The sequence below is a fragment of the Uloborus diversus genome, chromosome 4 (genome assembly GCF_026930045.1).
Source record: "Uloborus diversus isolate 005 chromosome 4, Udiv.v.3.1, whole genome shotgun sequence".
Taxonomy (NCBI): Eukaryota; Metazoa; Arthropoda; class Arachnida; order Araneae; family Uloboridae; genus Uloborus; species Uloborus diversus.
In genome coordinates, this window is record NC_072734.1 from 98,365,593 (window position 1) to 98,378,942 (window position 13,350).

General features: G+C 32.3%; 1 protein-coding gene across 2 annotated transcripts in view; it reads left to right on the forward strand.

Annotated features, from left to right (window-relative positions):
* The first annotated feature begins 2,512 nt into the window (after window positions 1–2,512).
* The window catches only part of LOC129221517 (optomotor-blind protein-like), a 113,425-nt gene continuing 102,587 nt past the window's right edge, over window positions 2,513–13,350 (forward strand). For both annotated transcript variants that reach the window (XM_054856007.1, XM_054856008.1), the window contains exon 1: window positions 2,513–3,038. In XM_054856007.1, coding sequence (XP_054711982.1) covers window positions 2,608–3,038 — 431 coding nt within the window. In that variant the 5' untranslated portion in view covers window positions 2,513–2,607. The remainder of the gene's footprint in view (window positions 3,039–13,350) is intronic.

The following is a 13,350-nucleotide window of genomic DNA, read 5'->3' on the forward strand; positions in this document are numbered from 1 at the left end:
ATTGTATGCTTTAGTTTGAATCGTTTTCTAGTAAATACAAAAATGATGTTAACAAAGCAATATATTAGTTCGATCTAACAGATAACGCACGCGTGTTGAATTGAAAACGTTTATTAAATGAACAATAATATTTTTTTTTTAATGTCTCAAACTTAATTTTTTTAATGTGAAAATCAGGCCTCAATTTTTGAAAATATAATTTATTTATTAGTCAATCTTTCTAATTCTAAATTATTGTTAAACAAAAGAAGAGATTTTTATTAATATAGTACACAAATTCTCTTATTTTTTGAGAGTGATATTCGATTGTACATAAGTATAATTTTAAATTGCTTGAAAAAAAAAATACTACGAGCGCCATTTGCAACATTAATATTGCTGAAACAGTGCCCTAAACTTTTAAGAGTGTGTAAGAATATCATATTCATTTCGTTTTATTGATTTTTCTTTTTAGATAAGTGCATTTAATAGGTTAAAAACAATAATCCTAATTGTGAAAAGTTGATAATGCACAAATAAAATGATCTATGCTTTAAGAATATTACGAAATATTTTAACTAGTACGAAGTAGCTAAAAAAAACTGTAGCAATGCAAAAAATTCATAAGAGTATAACATTTCACTATCATACTAACATGGTTTTACTTTTGTCGCAAAGTAAAATATCTATTTGACTACAATTATTGCTCTAAATAGAGAAAATGAATTAACACATGCTGGAAACGAATAAATATATTTAAAGTGTCTGGAGAAAGTTCTGGCTGCGGTAGTGGGCGTATGCATTATAGTTATGCAAAATTAGAGTCTAAGAATAGTGGGGGAAAATTAAAAGATTATAAATATTTTTAACTAATTAGAAATGCAAAATATGCCTTTGAGAAGTTTCAAAACGTTTAAAAATGTGGTTATAAATTATTCAAAGTTTTAAAAATAAATTTAAAGATAAATGTGATTCTAAAACATAAGTTAAATGCAGTACATTAAATGTTTCAGTGTGAAATTGTTGTACTAATATATTAAAGCAAAAATAAATAAATAAATAAATATTAAAATGAAAAATAAATAAGATTTAAAAAATAAAAAAAAAAAGATTTCTTTTTTTCAGTTTCTTTAAATTTTGTTCCAGTATGAAGCCCAGTATGTTGTTATAAAAGTCAAATATACACATTTTGAACTTTATAACCACATTGCTGTATGCTTATGAAACTCGATCCAAGTTCATATTTTTTTAATTAAAAACTGAATAACTATTCAATTTTTCGATTTTTTTGGTTAATTATTCAGTATGTTTGTATTACGTATCGCGTTTTTCCTAAATAATTAAAACCTCTTGAAAAAAAAATATTTTGGTTGAATCTAGATAAAGGATACCTATCTCCAATTGGTAATATATTTTTTTCTTTCAGATTTGAAAACTTTGCAGTCTGATGGACTACAAGACGACATTGAGTGTCGCATTTGTGATGCTGGCATTCATTTTGTAATCCAACAATTTCAGACCAGATAGTCCAAAAGAGAGAAAGAGAGAGAGAGGAGAATAGAGAGAGAAGAGAAGAGGGGGTGAGAATCATCCTCCCAGCATCCTTGGTGTGGAAGCGAGGCGCCTGCCGCTTCCAAAGCGTCCAGTTCCCCCGCGCTGAAGATCGCGCCGGAATGAACTGTGATTGGCCCGCCTCGCCCAAATAGCCAATCAAGAGCGGCACTGTCCTCGGAGTGCCAAAGTCCACAGCGGCGCTGCGCCACTTTCACACGCCGCTCGTGCCAAAGCCGTCGCGGGTGTGCGCCGCTAGTTCTGGTTCCCTCACACGCCGTTCTTCCGTCGGACGCGATCGCCACGGTGTTCGACCGGCACTTTCGAATCTTTGTTGGTAGAGGAATGGTGTTCTCGAAGGAGAGAATTGTGCAATTCGCATGAAGATGGCTGTTGATTGTGTTAATCCCATATGCTGTTAGCCGATGGCTGCAATAGTTTGAGACTCGTCAAGGACAAGAAAAAACACTTTACCTATAATTGACAGCAACAAAACCTAATTATTATTACATAGATTAGACTCCTAATATCTAAAATCATTCCGGTGGACACTTCAGCTAGAAAAAAGAGTATTTAAATTGCGCAGGTGGCAATTTAAGATGTGAAAAATCTATGTTGAAAAACAATGGTCACAACTCAGAATATGAAAACCACGTGCTTGCTCTGCTTTCCTTAAACAACGTATGTCACCAAGAATTAAAATCAGACTCTGTTAATTTATTTATTTTTTTTTTTAATTGAAAGCGTGGGGAAAATATTAAACACATGCAACTTGTACAAATATGTCACTGTTACTGCAAAAGTCAGCAAGCGATGTTAACTTTATGACATCCTCTCTGAAAGAAACCAGATGAATTGCAAGAACCATAATCCAAATCTCCGGCTTAACTGCTGACACTTATTCAGAACTTCTCCAAATTGTTGGTAATCAAGACTGAAGCTGAAGATAAGTTCTTTACGGGACTTCAACAGCCAAAAAGCATAAAGTGAAAAGCGCTTGAAGCAAATCGACCCTTGCCGCCGATTCTTTTCGAAGCTGTCTACCCCCCGACGTTGACCGACTCTAGAATCCCCCCCATGCGCTTCGAATCGGCGGACTTCGGACCGGGGATGGCCTACCACCCGTTTCTGCTGCCCCCGGCCGCCGCGGCCCGCCATCCGCATCAGACCGACTTCAGTATGAACTCCATTCTCACTCAACCCCACTACCTGACGGCGCTTCAGGGGTTCAACCCGGCACTGGCGGCTGCGGCCGCCGCAGCCGCCTGCTACCCTGCACCGCCGGGTTCCCTCTTTGCCAAGCCGCCGCCACCGCCGGGCCCCCATCACCCCATCACGGCGGAAGATGTGCTGGCGGCTCACGGGGCCCCACATCTAAGGCCGCTCAGGACGCTCGAACCCGAAGATGATGGGGTGCAGGACGATCCCAAAGTGACCCTCGAAGCGAAGGACCTCTGGGATAAGTTCCACGCGTTGGGGACAGAGATGGTGATCACTAAGTCAGGAAGGTAAGTGTTTATGGTTATTTATCCTCTTTTTCTTACCCTTAACTGGTGAGGTGGGGTGTGTTACACCTCACAAGAATTAGAATTTGCATTCACACGTTTTGTAATGTTTACACAGTTTTATGTGCTGTACTCTTTTACTTACGGCACTGTTTCAGTTGTATTTATATAAGTAAATACACAAAAATCATTGGAAATATTCCTACGAAAGTTTGCTAAATTTTGTAAAGTGCATAAGAAGTATAATGTTGGGGTTGTAAACACCCTACCTCACCATTTACGTTGCAGATCTGAAAGGGTTAACCCTTCCAGAACTGCGAACTATTTTATTCATATAACATGTTGATGTGTGTCTCTGTATTGATCGTTTCGCAAGTCAATTTGGTTGCCGCTTTTAGCATTATGGTGCTGTCTGCTATTGAACGCTCCCTGACTTAAATTGCCCGATAGTTCAGCTCCCTTGCTTTTTTTCTTCCAATTTCGTGAGAACTGTTAACACAATAGATGCCGTTAAAGCTATTTACGTATAAATATGAGTTCTGATGATTATTTTGCTCCCGCACTTCCTATGCTGGAAATTATAGTCGAGTCCACATAGAATGCTCAAAGAAGGTCTATCTAAAGTTGGATACTCTATGCTAAGCGATGTTCAAGGTACAATGCCCGTTTCGATATTTTGAAAAAAAGAAAAGAAAACCTATAAAGTGTTATAAAAATATTTTATGAAATGTATATCATTCCGTGCTGACGTAAATCAAAACGCAACGTTTTCTGTTATTCAGACCGTTTTTCCTCTCTTATGTGTTAATAGTTTTCACTCATACTAGAAGAGAAAACTGTAACCCCTTACACTGTTGCAATCGGTGCTACCACGTAATATTATAGCAATTTTGTGTTCTCATATAAAATAACTTTGAATTTACTTGTTATCCACTATACTGACCTAACCAAGGATGCAAAAGTCCAAGAATGTAGAGACTAAGGATTGTGATACAGCAAAAGACCGGAATTTCGGGAAATAATGGAAACTTTGACGGAATATCGGAAATAACTTTACAATGTTTACATTTTTTTCACCGCAATGCTTGTCTAAAAACGCATAAACACTAAAAGTCCCATCATGTTTGAGTTTTAGAAATGCTGCATTATATAATTTACTAAAAAACGCTACGTGTAAGAAGAAATAATTAGAAACTTAGTTGGAATACAGATAATTTTTTTCAAATATATTTCTTATCGTAGTAGCTAGAGAGGGAGAGGGGGTAGTTTTAAAAGTCAACCAGCGAGAAAAAATTCGACATTGGTTATAGTTTTCAAATTTTGCATGTTTTTTACTTAACTAATAAAGTAGCTAATGAAGTGTACTTAACTAATCAAGTGTGTTATTGCTTGCGCTATTGAATTTTAAAATATGATGTTCTTCAAACTATTCATTTCCAACTTCTGTTGAAGAGTGTTGCAACATGCTTTAAGAATTCCCCAATTAATAAACATATATTTCAACTTTTCCCATACCGTTATTGTAGATAGCTTTTATGAGCAGGATGAGGACGTGATCACTTCCCTATGTGCATATTGCCATTCCCAAATTAATGTAAGTGCAAAGTACGCGTTTACACTAGTTTGGCCTAATACACTCAGTCTACCTTCTCAATGAATTCACATAAGCATTTGCAGATTACTCCTTACAGGGTCGGATTTGGAAGTGTGGAGGCCCTGGGGCAACGAAGGAGTGGAGGCCCCTAATTAGGGTTCGAAAAGATCATCATATTTTCGAAAATATCCAATATTTTGATATATATCCGAATATTATGATATACATATGTATATATCCGATATTTTTGAACCGTGAAAGTTAGGATAGTTTGTAAAAATTTTATTGTGGGGGCCCCTTTAATGTGGAGACCCCGGGGCAGTTAGCCTCGCCTGTCCTCCCCTAAATCCGGCCCTGACTCTTCACCTCACTCATGATTGCAACCAAATTTGTTGTGGGTCTATAACTGTCAGCAGCTCTTACTTATGGATGTCGTTCAAAAAAATAAAAAATAATAAATAAATAAATAAATGCAAAATTGTTGTGTGCCGATAGCGAAAAATTCCTTAGAATTTCTAATTGCAATTTACAATTGATTAAAAGTTGGTTATAAATTGGAATATTTTAAAAGTTGCCATGCTTTGGAAATTTTCAAAAGTTCCTTCATTGAATGACTTGTTCAAAATTGGGATTTCCCCTCTTTATAGCTCTACTTAAAACTCATATTAAATCCAATATCGTGTGATGTATGTGCAGAAATGGAAAGTAGTGAATTGCTAAAACAGTTTAAATTACAGTGATTAGCTGTTAAAAACTTAAAATGTATTAACAAAATTTTTAAAATATTTCGAAACCACTTCTGGAGAAAGGCTTCATACTTCTCAATGCTTCTGAAACGGAGGATTAAATAATGCAAATTGCATATCATACTGCGAAACATTCTATTTTTTTAGACTTCGTTCAATTCTTCTCCAACATTTGAAGAACAAATGCCCCAGTTTTAAAATTTTTACCGAAATCTCTAAGTATTATATTCCAGATTTCGGATGCATTTATTGGCTTCATTGCGGATTACATTACTTTTTTTTTAATCAGTCAATATAATTTTTTTTATGTATATGTGTCTTCTACAAATAAAAAGCAAAAATTTTTGAAATTATTTGAGGAATTTATAGTCAATTGATCGAAATCCGAAATGGTTTTTGTTAGGTTCTCACGTAGTGCTGGAATGAGGTTTTATACGCTTTCAAAGAGTTGGTGAAAGATTGGAAAAATGGAAACAGTTAAAACTGTTGGAGCTCCAAATTACTCTCAATCTCCGACTTGTAAACGTTTTTCAATGACTTTTAATTTTACACTATAAGTTCTGTCAGAAAGAATACAAATTTTTAATGAACGAAGAAGATAGCATCTGTATCCATGGATTTATCAACTAAAGTAAAATTGTTAAAACTTGGACAAAATTTTAGACTAAATCTGTTTTAATTATTGATTTGATTGTTTTTATAACAAATCAACGTAACAATAAAGCATTTTAAAATCATAAAAGATCGTCAGTAAACTGGTAGGAATAAATCTCTGAAGTTTCTGTTACAGAATCCTACTTAATTTACTGTTAAAAGAGCAATTAGCATACGAGAACTGTCTTTTAAGTAGTAACCATTAAGATAAGTTTGAGGCATACGGTTACAGCGAAAAATACATACACGCACAGGAAGATTTCAACCCCATAATGCGTTAATTCAAAAAGTCCAAAACACTGATTTCAAAATCGTAGTTCAATTTCATTTCATTTGCTGATAAGCAACCTAGGTAATGGAACAAATGTTTTAATATTTAGTTATTCGTTACTTCATAAATAATTATCTTTTAATGCTGCTTAGAAAAGTATTTAAGACTATAAGTTCACCAAAACTCTAATCATTCAATAGAGAAGTAAAATGGAATAATGTTCAAAAATGTTAGCTGTTAATCATTCTCGCTGGTTATTGAATGTTCTCACACTCTAACTTACATATTTTGCATTTTAATCTTTCAGAAATACATAAGCACTCAACAGATACTCTCAATCTATAGTGTGCCCTGGTAAAGTTTAAGTTTCAATTTAAATGACATATTTTAATTTTACCTTAAAGAGTTTTCATTATGTGCACAACATCAAGTCAATTGAAATAGCTAGTTTTTGTTGGAGAATCTGATTTCGATTTCTCACAAATCGCACACTACGTAAAAATCTTGAATCAGGCCAAGTATTTTTATTATCTGATGTGATCTAACTATCATTTGAGTTAGTGAGAAGCAAAGGGATGTAAGTGACAAAATTAAAAATTTGGAAATGGATCGAAGATCCTCTCCTCTGCTTGGGGGCAAAAAATAGTACTAGTATCCCCAGTAGGTGCTGCTGTACAGTATGATATAGATTTTTTTTTCATTGAAACTCTACCTAGGATTTGATTTACAGGCCACGTATTTTTATTATCTGATGTGATCCAACTATCATATGAGTCAGTGAGAAGCAAAGGGTTGTAAGTGACAAAATTAAAAATTTGGAAATGGATCGGAGCTCCTCTCCTCTGCTTTGGGGGCAAGAAATAGTACTAGTAGCCTTAGTAGGTGCTGCTGTACAGTATGATATAGATTTTTTTTTTCACTGAAACTCTACCTAAAGTCTGATTTACAGGCCAAGTATTTTTATTATCTGATGTGATCCAATTATCATTTGAGTCAGTGAGAAGCAAAGGGATGTAAGTGACAAAATTAAAAATTTGGAAATGGATCGGAGATTCTCTCCTCTGCTTTGAGGGCAAGAAGTAGTACTAGTAGCCATACGTGCTGCTGTACAGTATGATATAGATTTCTTTTTCATTAAAACTCAACCTAGGATGTGATTTACTCGAAATTTCAAGCAGCCCACTTACATCCCTTTGCTTCTCACTGCCTCATTTTTGCGAAAATCAGCTTTAATGACGAGCAAACATTGGAGTTTGAGAAAAGGATATTTGATATCACTTATAAGATATAGTGTTGGAAACATCAGATGCAGATTTCAGACGGAAAATTGTCAGAACAAGTGGTGTGACTCCAACCGTTTTTTAATCTCTGAACTTTATTATTATTATACGTTAAATCGGAAGACCCTATGAATAAGAGTCACCCCAATCTACTGAAAATACGTACGAACATTCATTTTTTATTCAGAAGTTATCCTCGTAGAAATAAAACTTTGTGAAGTTTCTGTTACAGAATCCTACTCAATTTACTGTCAAAAGAGCAGTTAACATACAAGAACTGTCTTTTAATTAGAAATCATTAAGATGAGTTTGAGGCATACGGTTACAGCGAAAAACTTATCTTTTCTCTGCATTACAATTGCGATCAATTTTGTAATCAATCAACAAAGTTGCAATTTACAATGCAAACGGTTCAGCACTGCATAAAACGCAGATTTAAATAGTTAAATGAGGTATTTTAAAGTAATGAAGTAATCCAATATTTTAATTTGTGGTAGCATTCCATAAGAGCATGTCATATATTAGAATTAAAGAACCCTGCTCCCCTCTCCCAACTAGACCCGTTTTTTGCATAATTAAGTAAAAATTTACAAAGCATAGTATTACGTTCATTTTAAGAACATTGCTGACGCAATTGATGTGCACTGATTTCTGTGAGAAACAAATATAACATGTCCTAATGACATTCAAGTCCCAGCGTTTTGTCCCTAATTACTTCTGTTGCGAAGGACGAAATAAATCTGTATTTATCAGTAATATCAAGTCCTAAACATATTTGATTTCTGTGTGAAGACTGACTTCAAAGATAATCCCTTTCAATTCAACAGCTGAAAGCGAACAGTATAGTTGCTTTAACTATTTTTATTGGTTGGTTTAACAAAGAACCTTATTTATTAATGGTTTTGTTTTAAAAGACAACCATCGAATGCCACTCAATTCGAGTTGATTTTTTAACTGAAGCATCTTAACTTCTTTGGAGTCGTTCGTTTCATTTTGAAATGTTTTTTCTCTAGCAGTACTAAACTCGAACCATTTACAATTATGAAGAAAAAAAAATCAATGACTTATGCAGTAAAATACTAGACGTTAAAACAAAGAACTATTTCGTATTTTTAAACTGGATTCTATCTGAATGGAGAATGCACAAAAATTTGATGATGATTTGGAGTGACTGGAGATTTCAATTTAAATGAAGAGATATTTAAAATAATAATGAACGAAAATGATAATTTTGAGTCATTCTTTTGCATTGAAATCTTATGTGCACAGTTACTGTAACAACTGTGTTACTGTTTTTCATTTTCTTAATTTTTTTTTATTAATTTTCCATCTTTTTGCTTATGTGAGATGTTTTTTTGAAAAGTAACTTAGGTAACTGAAATCGGGTTTTTCTTGGCACAAGTATTCGTATATTCTCATTAACCAAGAAATATATCTTTTCTTAAAAATTGAAGAAAAATAATCTAAGAATACATATTTCTTTATAGCGTTCTTATTCTTTAGTAATGACTGCGTTGCATTAATAAGGTGCAGATGGAATAATTGCAAGTGTTTGAAGTTCATGTTTCATCCAAGTTTTTGTCATTATTGTCTGTTTCAAAATTTATTTCAAAACGAAAACACCACATTAGTAACACCATATAACTTATCTCGGAAACCATAAAGAAACACCATAGTAGTAAAACACCATATACTTATCTCGGAAACATTATTAAAAATGCATTTAATGTTCCAAAAATGCTTAGTATGTAGATATAGATTAGTTTGCTGTAGTTTATGTATCCACACTTTATAAATTATAATTTGTGATTTAAAACTACAACAAATTTACTTTGAAAGTTTGACACTGAAAACTTAGGTTCATAAAAGTATTCAATAATCCATTGGAGCCAGAAAGAAATAGAAGATAAAAGCAAACGTATTTAACTCGTTTAATTTATGAAACTTACTTGCTTTTTAAGTTATAAAAGTAGTTTAAAAAAAATGGAATATCTATAATTTTCTGCGCAATTAAAAGAGTGAGTTTTAATTTTTAAATTAAGCCGAATACATTAATAAACTGCCGTAAGAGGTTGAAAACTCAGATAAAGCATCGCATTTAAAAGAGTATACAAAAATCAAAAGTTTAGTCGATAACATCATTTTTTAAAGTAGACATATTTCTTTCACTAAACTCAAAGAGTTTTACTGAATGAGCTCGAATTTGAAACTAAGAAAAATGCGATAAACTTTGTTTATAATGTTTACTAAAACTATCGTAAAATGTATGTACCACAAAAGGTGTTTGATGATTCGGATAGATTGATAAAATTGCAATCGTCTTTTGGAAACAGTTGCATGCAAATTGTTTATCTGCATATCTGCTGTAAACTTTGTTAAGAATAGATATGCTAATGATTAGAATACTCTCTGAGAGTTGTTGCTTATTTCCTTTCAAAACGCAAATGGAAATTATAAAATCAAGTCTAGCTTTTCACTTCTATTAGAGACAGTTAATGGTGGTTGAAATGTTATAGTAAATGAGAAGCTACCATTAAAATCGCAACATTTTTTTTTTCTTCTTTCAGTGAATACCTAAAAGCAAGTTGACTCAAAAAGAAAAAAAATCACTCAATTTACGAAATAAAAAGTCATGGAAAATGCTTTATTTGATGAAAATATAAGCTAAAACTTTGATGTTTTTTTGCATTTATAGTTTGAAATCGAAAATAATTATTCACTCAATAGTAATTTGTCACAATACACATAATTATTTAGTAATGAAAAATATTGTTAAGTGTTATACTGCTTAAAGTGTTATTATGCACATCTTGATGTGGCATAGCACACATGAAATATTTTTAATGTTTCATTATCTTAACGTACTCGTTGAACTGTACATACAGAATCGAAATTAATTTTTATGTGTCAAATTAACTATTTCCATTAATCAATTAAGAGCAGTTGTACATCTTATGGTACGAAAAGAGTTAAAATTGATCTTTGAGCTTCTTAATATATTTAAATATTCAACATTTATAAATGTCTAATTCGTTCCATACACATTTTTAATATTTGTAAATGTGTGTGCGTTTATTACGACAGGTTATGTTTTATAAAAAACGCAATTTTAACTTGTAATTAGAGAGAAATATCAGATTTCTAGGAATTTGCATCAAATGTAATAAAATCCTTGCTTTTTCAACTCCCACTATTAGTTCTTTATAAGTATTTATACAATAATTGTTCAATTTTCTAATCGTTAATAAAATACTTTTTATTCATCCACTAAAGTTCAAATACATTTTTAAAAAGGTTTAGTAGATGAAATCTGATGTTAATACAGTTTTTTAAATAATAAGTCATAAATTAAATTTATTAATTAATTTTTTATGAAAATAAAAAGTAACTAAATAAAATTTTCCTTTGTTGACCTAAGCATAAATTGACTTTAATTTTTTTATATTTTTATATCACTTGTTCATTCATTCAATCATTAATCAGATAGTAACAATATATACGATTCACAAATTTTTCCTTTTTTTTTCCCCTCCACTTAAATTTCTTTCGCTTATTTCCACGTTTTTTGGTAAAATGTGGCAAAATATATTTAAAAAAGAATCTAGAGTAATCACTACTATTAAACTGATTTTGATATGTAAACAAAAAACAAGTACAAAACATTGTTATTATTGGAGAATTGATATTCCTACAATGGAAACAGCTGTGAAGGTGGTGTAAAGGGGAAGAAAAAGTACTATTGAACATTTGAATGACTCACACTTTTGGAGTTTAACTTAAGGTTTTTTTTTTTTTTTTTTTTGTAGTAAATAGTTTTGAGGTTTTTGGAGACACAGAATGAATTGGAAAAAAATCTATAACCATAGTATTTTCATAGTTAGAATTTTCATAGCAAATCGATTCGTATTCTGGAAGCTATCTATAGAGACATTCAATATACGATGTGGTGAAGATTAACACTAAAAAAATATTTTTATTTCTTCCGTTCTTTCTTTCTTTCTTTCTTTCTTTTTTTTTTTTTTTTTGCTGCAGTGTGTTTCAAGAAATACTTATAAATTCTATATTCAATCTAACAATCCAGATTATCCTCATGTTTCAGAAACAATGACCATTTTCCTTAGAATAACCCACTCTTAAATATTTAATGATGTGCAATGTCCTTATAAATCTATCGTTTTTGCAATGGTATATAGGCTAAAGCTTTTTTTCTGTATACCGGAAAAACGCTAACCTCGAAACATGAAATATAGCTTAAAGGCGTAAATTTATGAAATGATATTTTGTGATTTACCTATTTTAAATTTGATGGGAAAACTTTTTTTTTAAATGAAGCAATTTTAAGATATTTTATGAATTCAGAAGGAAAAAAAAGTTAAAACATGATTTTATGATATTCTAAAACTATTTTCTGCCAAATTTGGCGAAATATCTCCCAATTATTCTGCAGTGTCATTAAAAGCCTACTAAATGCCAAGTGGCCGTCAAAGGCACGTCTAGCATGCCCATCTGAACCTGTGTACATGTATCTAATGAAAATAATCAAAATTCTAAATGAAATATTTTTCTTGAAACTATCAAAACTGAAGCACACATTCATTATGAAATAAATTTTTAGCTAAGAGATTACATTAAAGTGTGCACAATTGATGTCGATTCCTTTTGGTGAATAATGTTTAATCGATGAATAATGTTTAATCGATAACAGTTATATGAAAACGTGATGTGAATAGATTGGTTTCTGATCCGATGTGAAAGATTGGACAACAGAGTTCTGCATCACGGCCTTGTGATATTAATCTTGGAGGAAAAAATATCCATGCCCAAACCACCTGACAAAAAATAATGACTTTTTTTGCGGGAAAGCCGATAAAACATCTCACTTTCGCATGATATATTTTCAATAAGATAGAGTCTTTGGGGCAAGCTGCACAAAAGATTCTCATTATGTCATATTTTAGCATACAATGGATTTATCATAGTACTCATAATTTTATGACTTTCCTACAATTTTCTTGCCTTATTATCCCATTAAAGCGTTACATAATAATAGTCTGTAAGTGTTATTGGTGTTTATATTATGTTACATATTGGTGAAATGCGTTCGATTTTTTCAAAAGTTATAAGGATTTGGTCAAAAGGATTAAAGCTCATTGCTTTCAACTTTTTCAATATTTTCGACCCCCTATTCCCCCACAAAGTGTCCCACCTCACCAACCCTTTGTCACATGTCACGCTACTTTTTCTAAACATATTCTTGTAAAAAAATGGGCGATGTCACACTTCTTACTTCCCTCACCCCCCTTGTCACAAACTGTCACAATTTCACGAGCCCCCCCCCCTCCCCTCAAAGCGTGACGACATTTATGGACAGCCCCTTACGATGTATGGTAAATGTACTAAACACAATAGTTTCAACCATTTTTGTTAACAAATGAGAGTGAAATACTATTTGTTGTATATTTTCCTTCTAAAGTACAAGTTTATTCAAAAATGAAAAATTCATGTGCATCTATAAATTACTTGCAGTCTTTAAGAATATCATGTACTTTAAAAACATTTAATTTATAAAAACAGATATTTTCTCCTCTGGGAAGTGAAATTGCTAAATTTATTTCTTAAAAATATCTCATTAATACCTTTAAGCACATATTTAATGCAACTATCTGTGCTTAAGTTAGCAAGATTAAACACTAGGAATAATAGAAAATGCAATATTTCCTATTTTCCAACTATTCAAAAGGCTAGGTTCTATGAACATTTTAAAATGTAG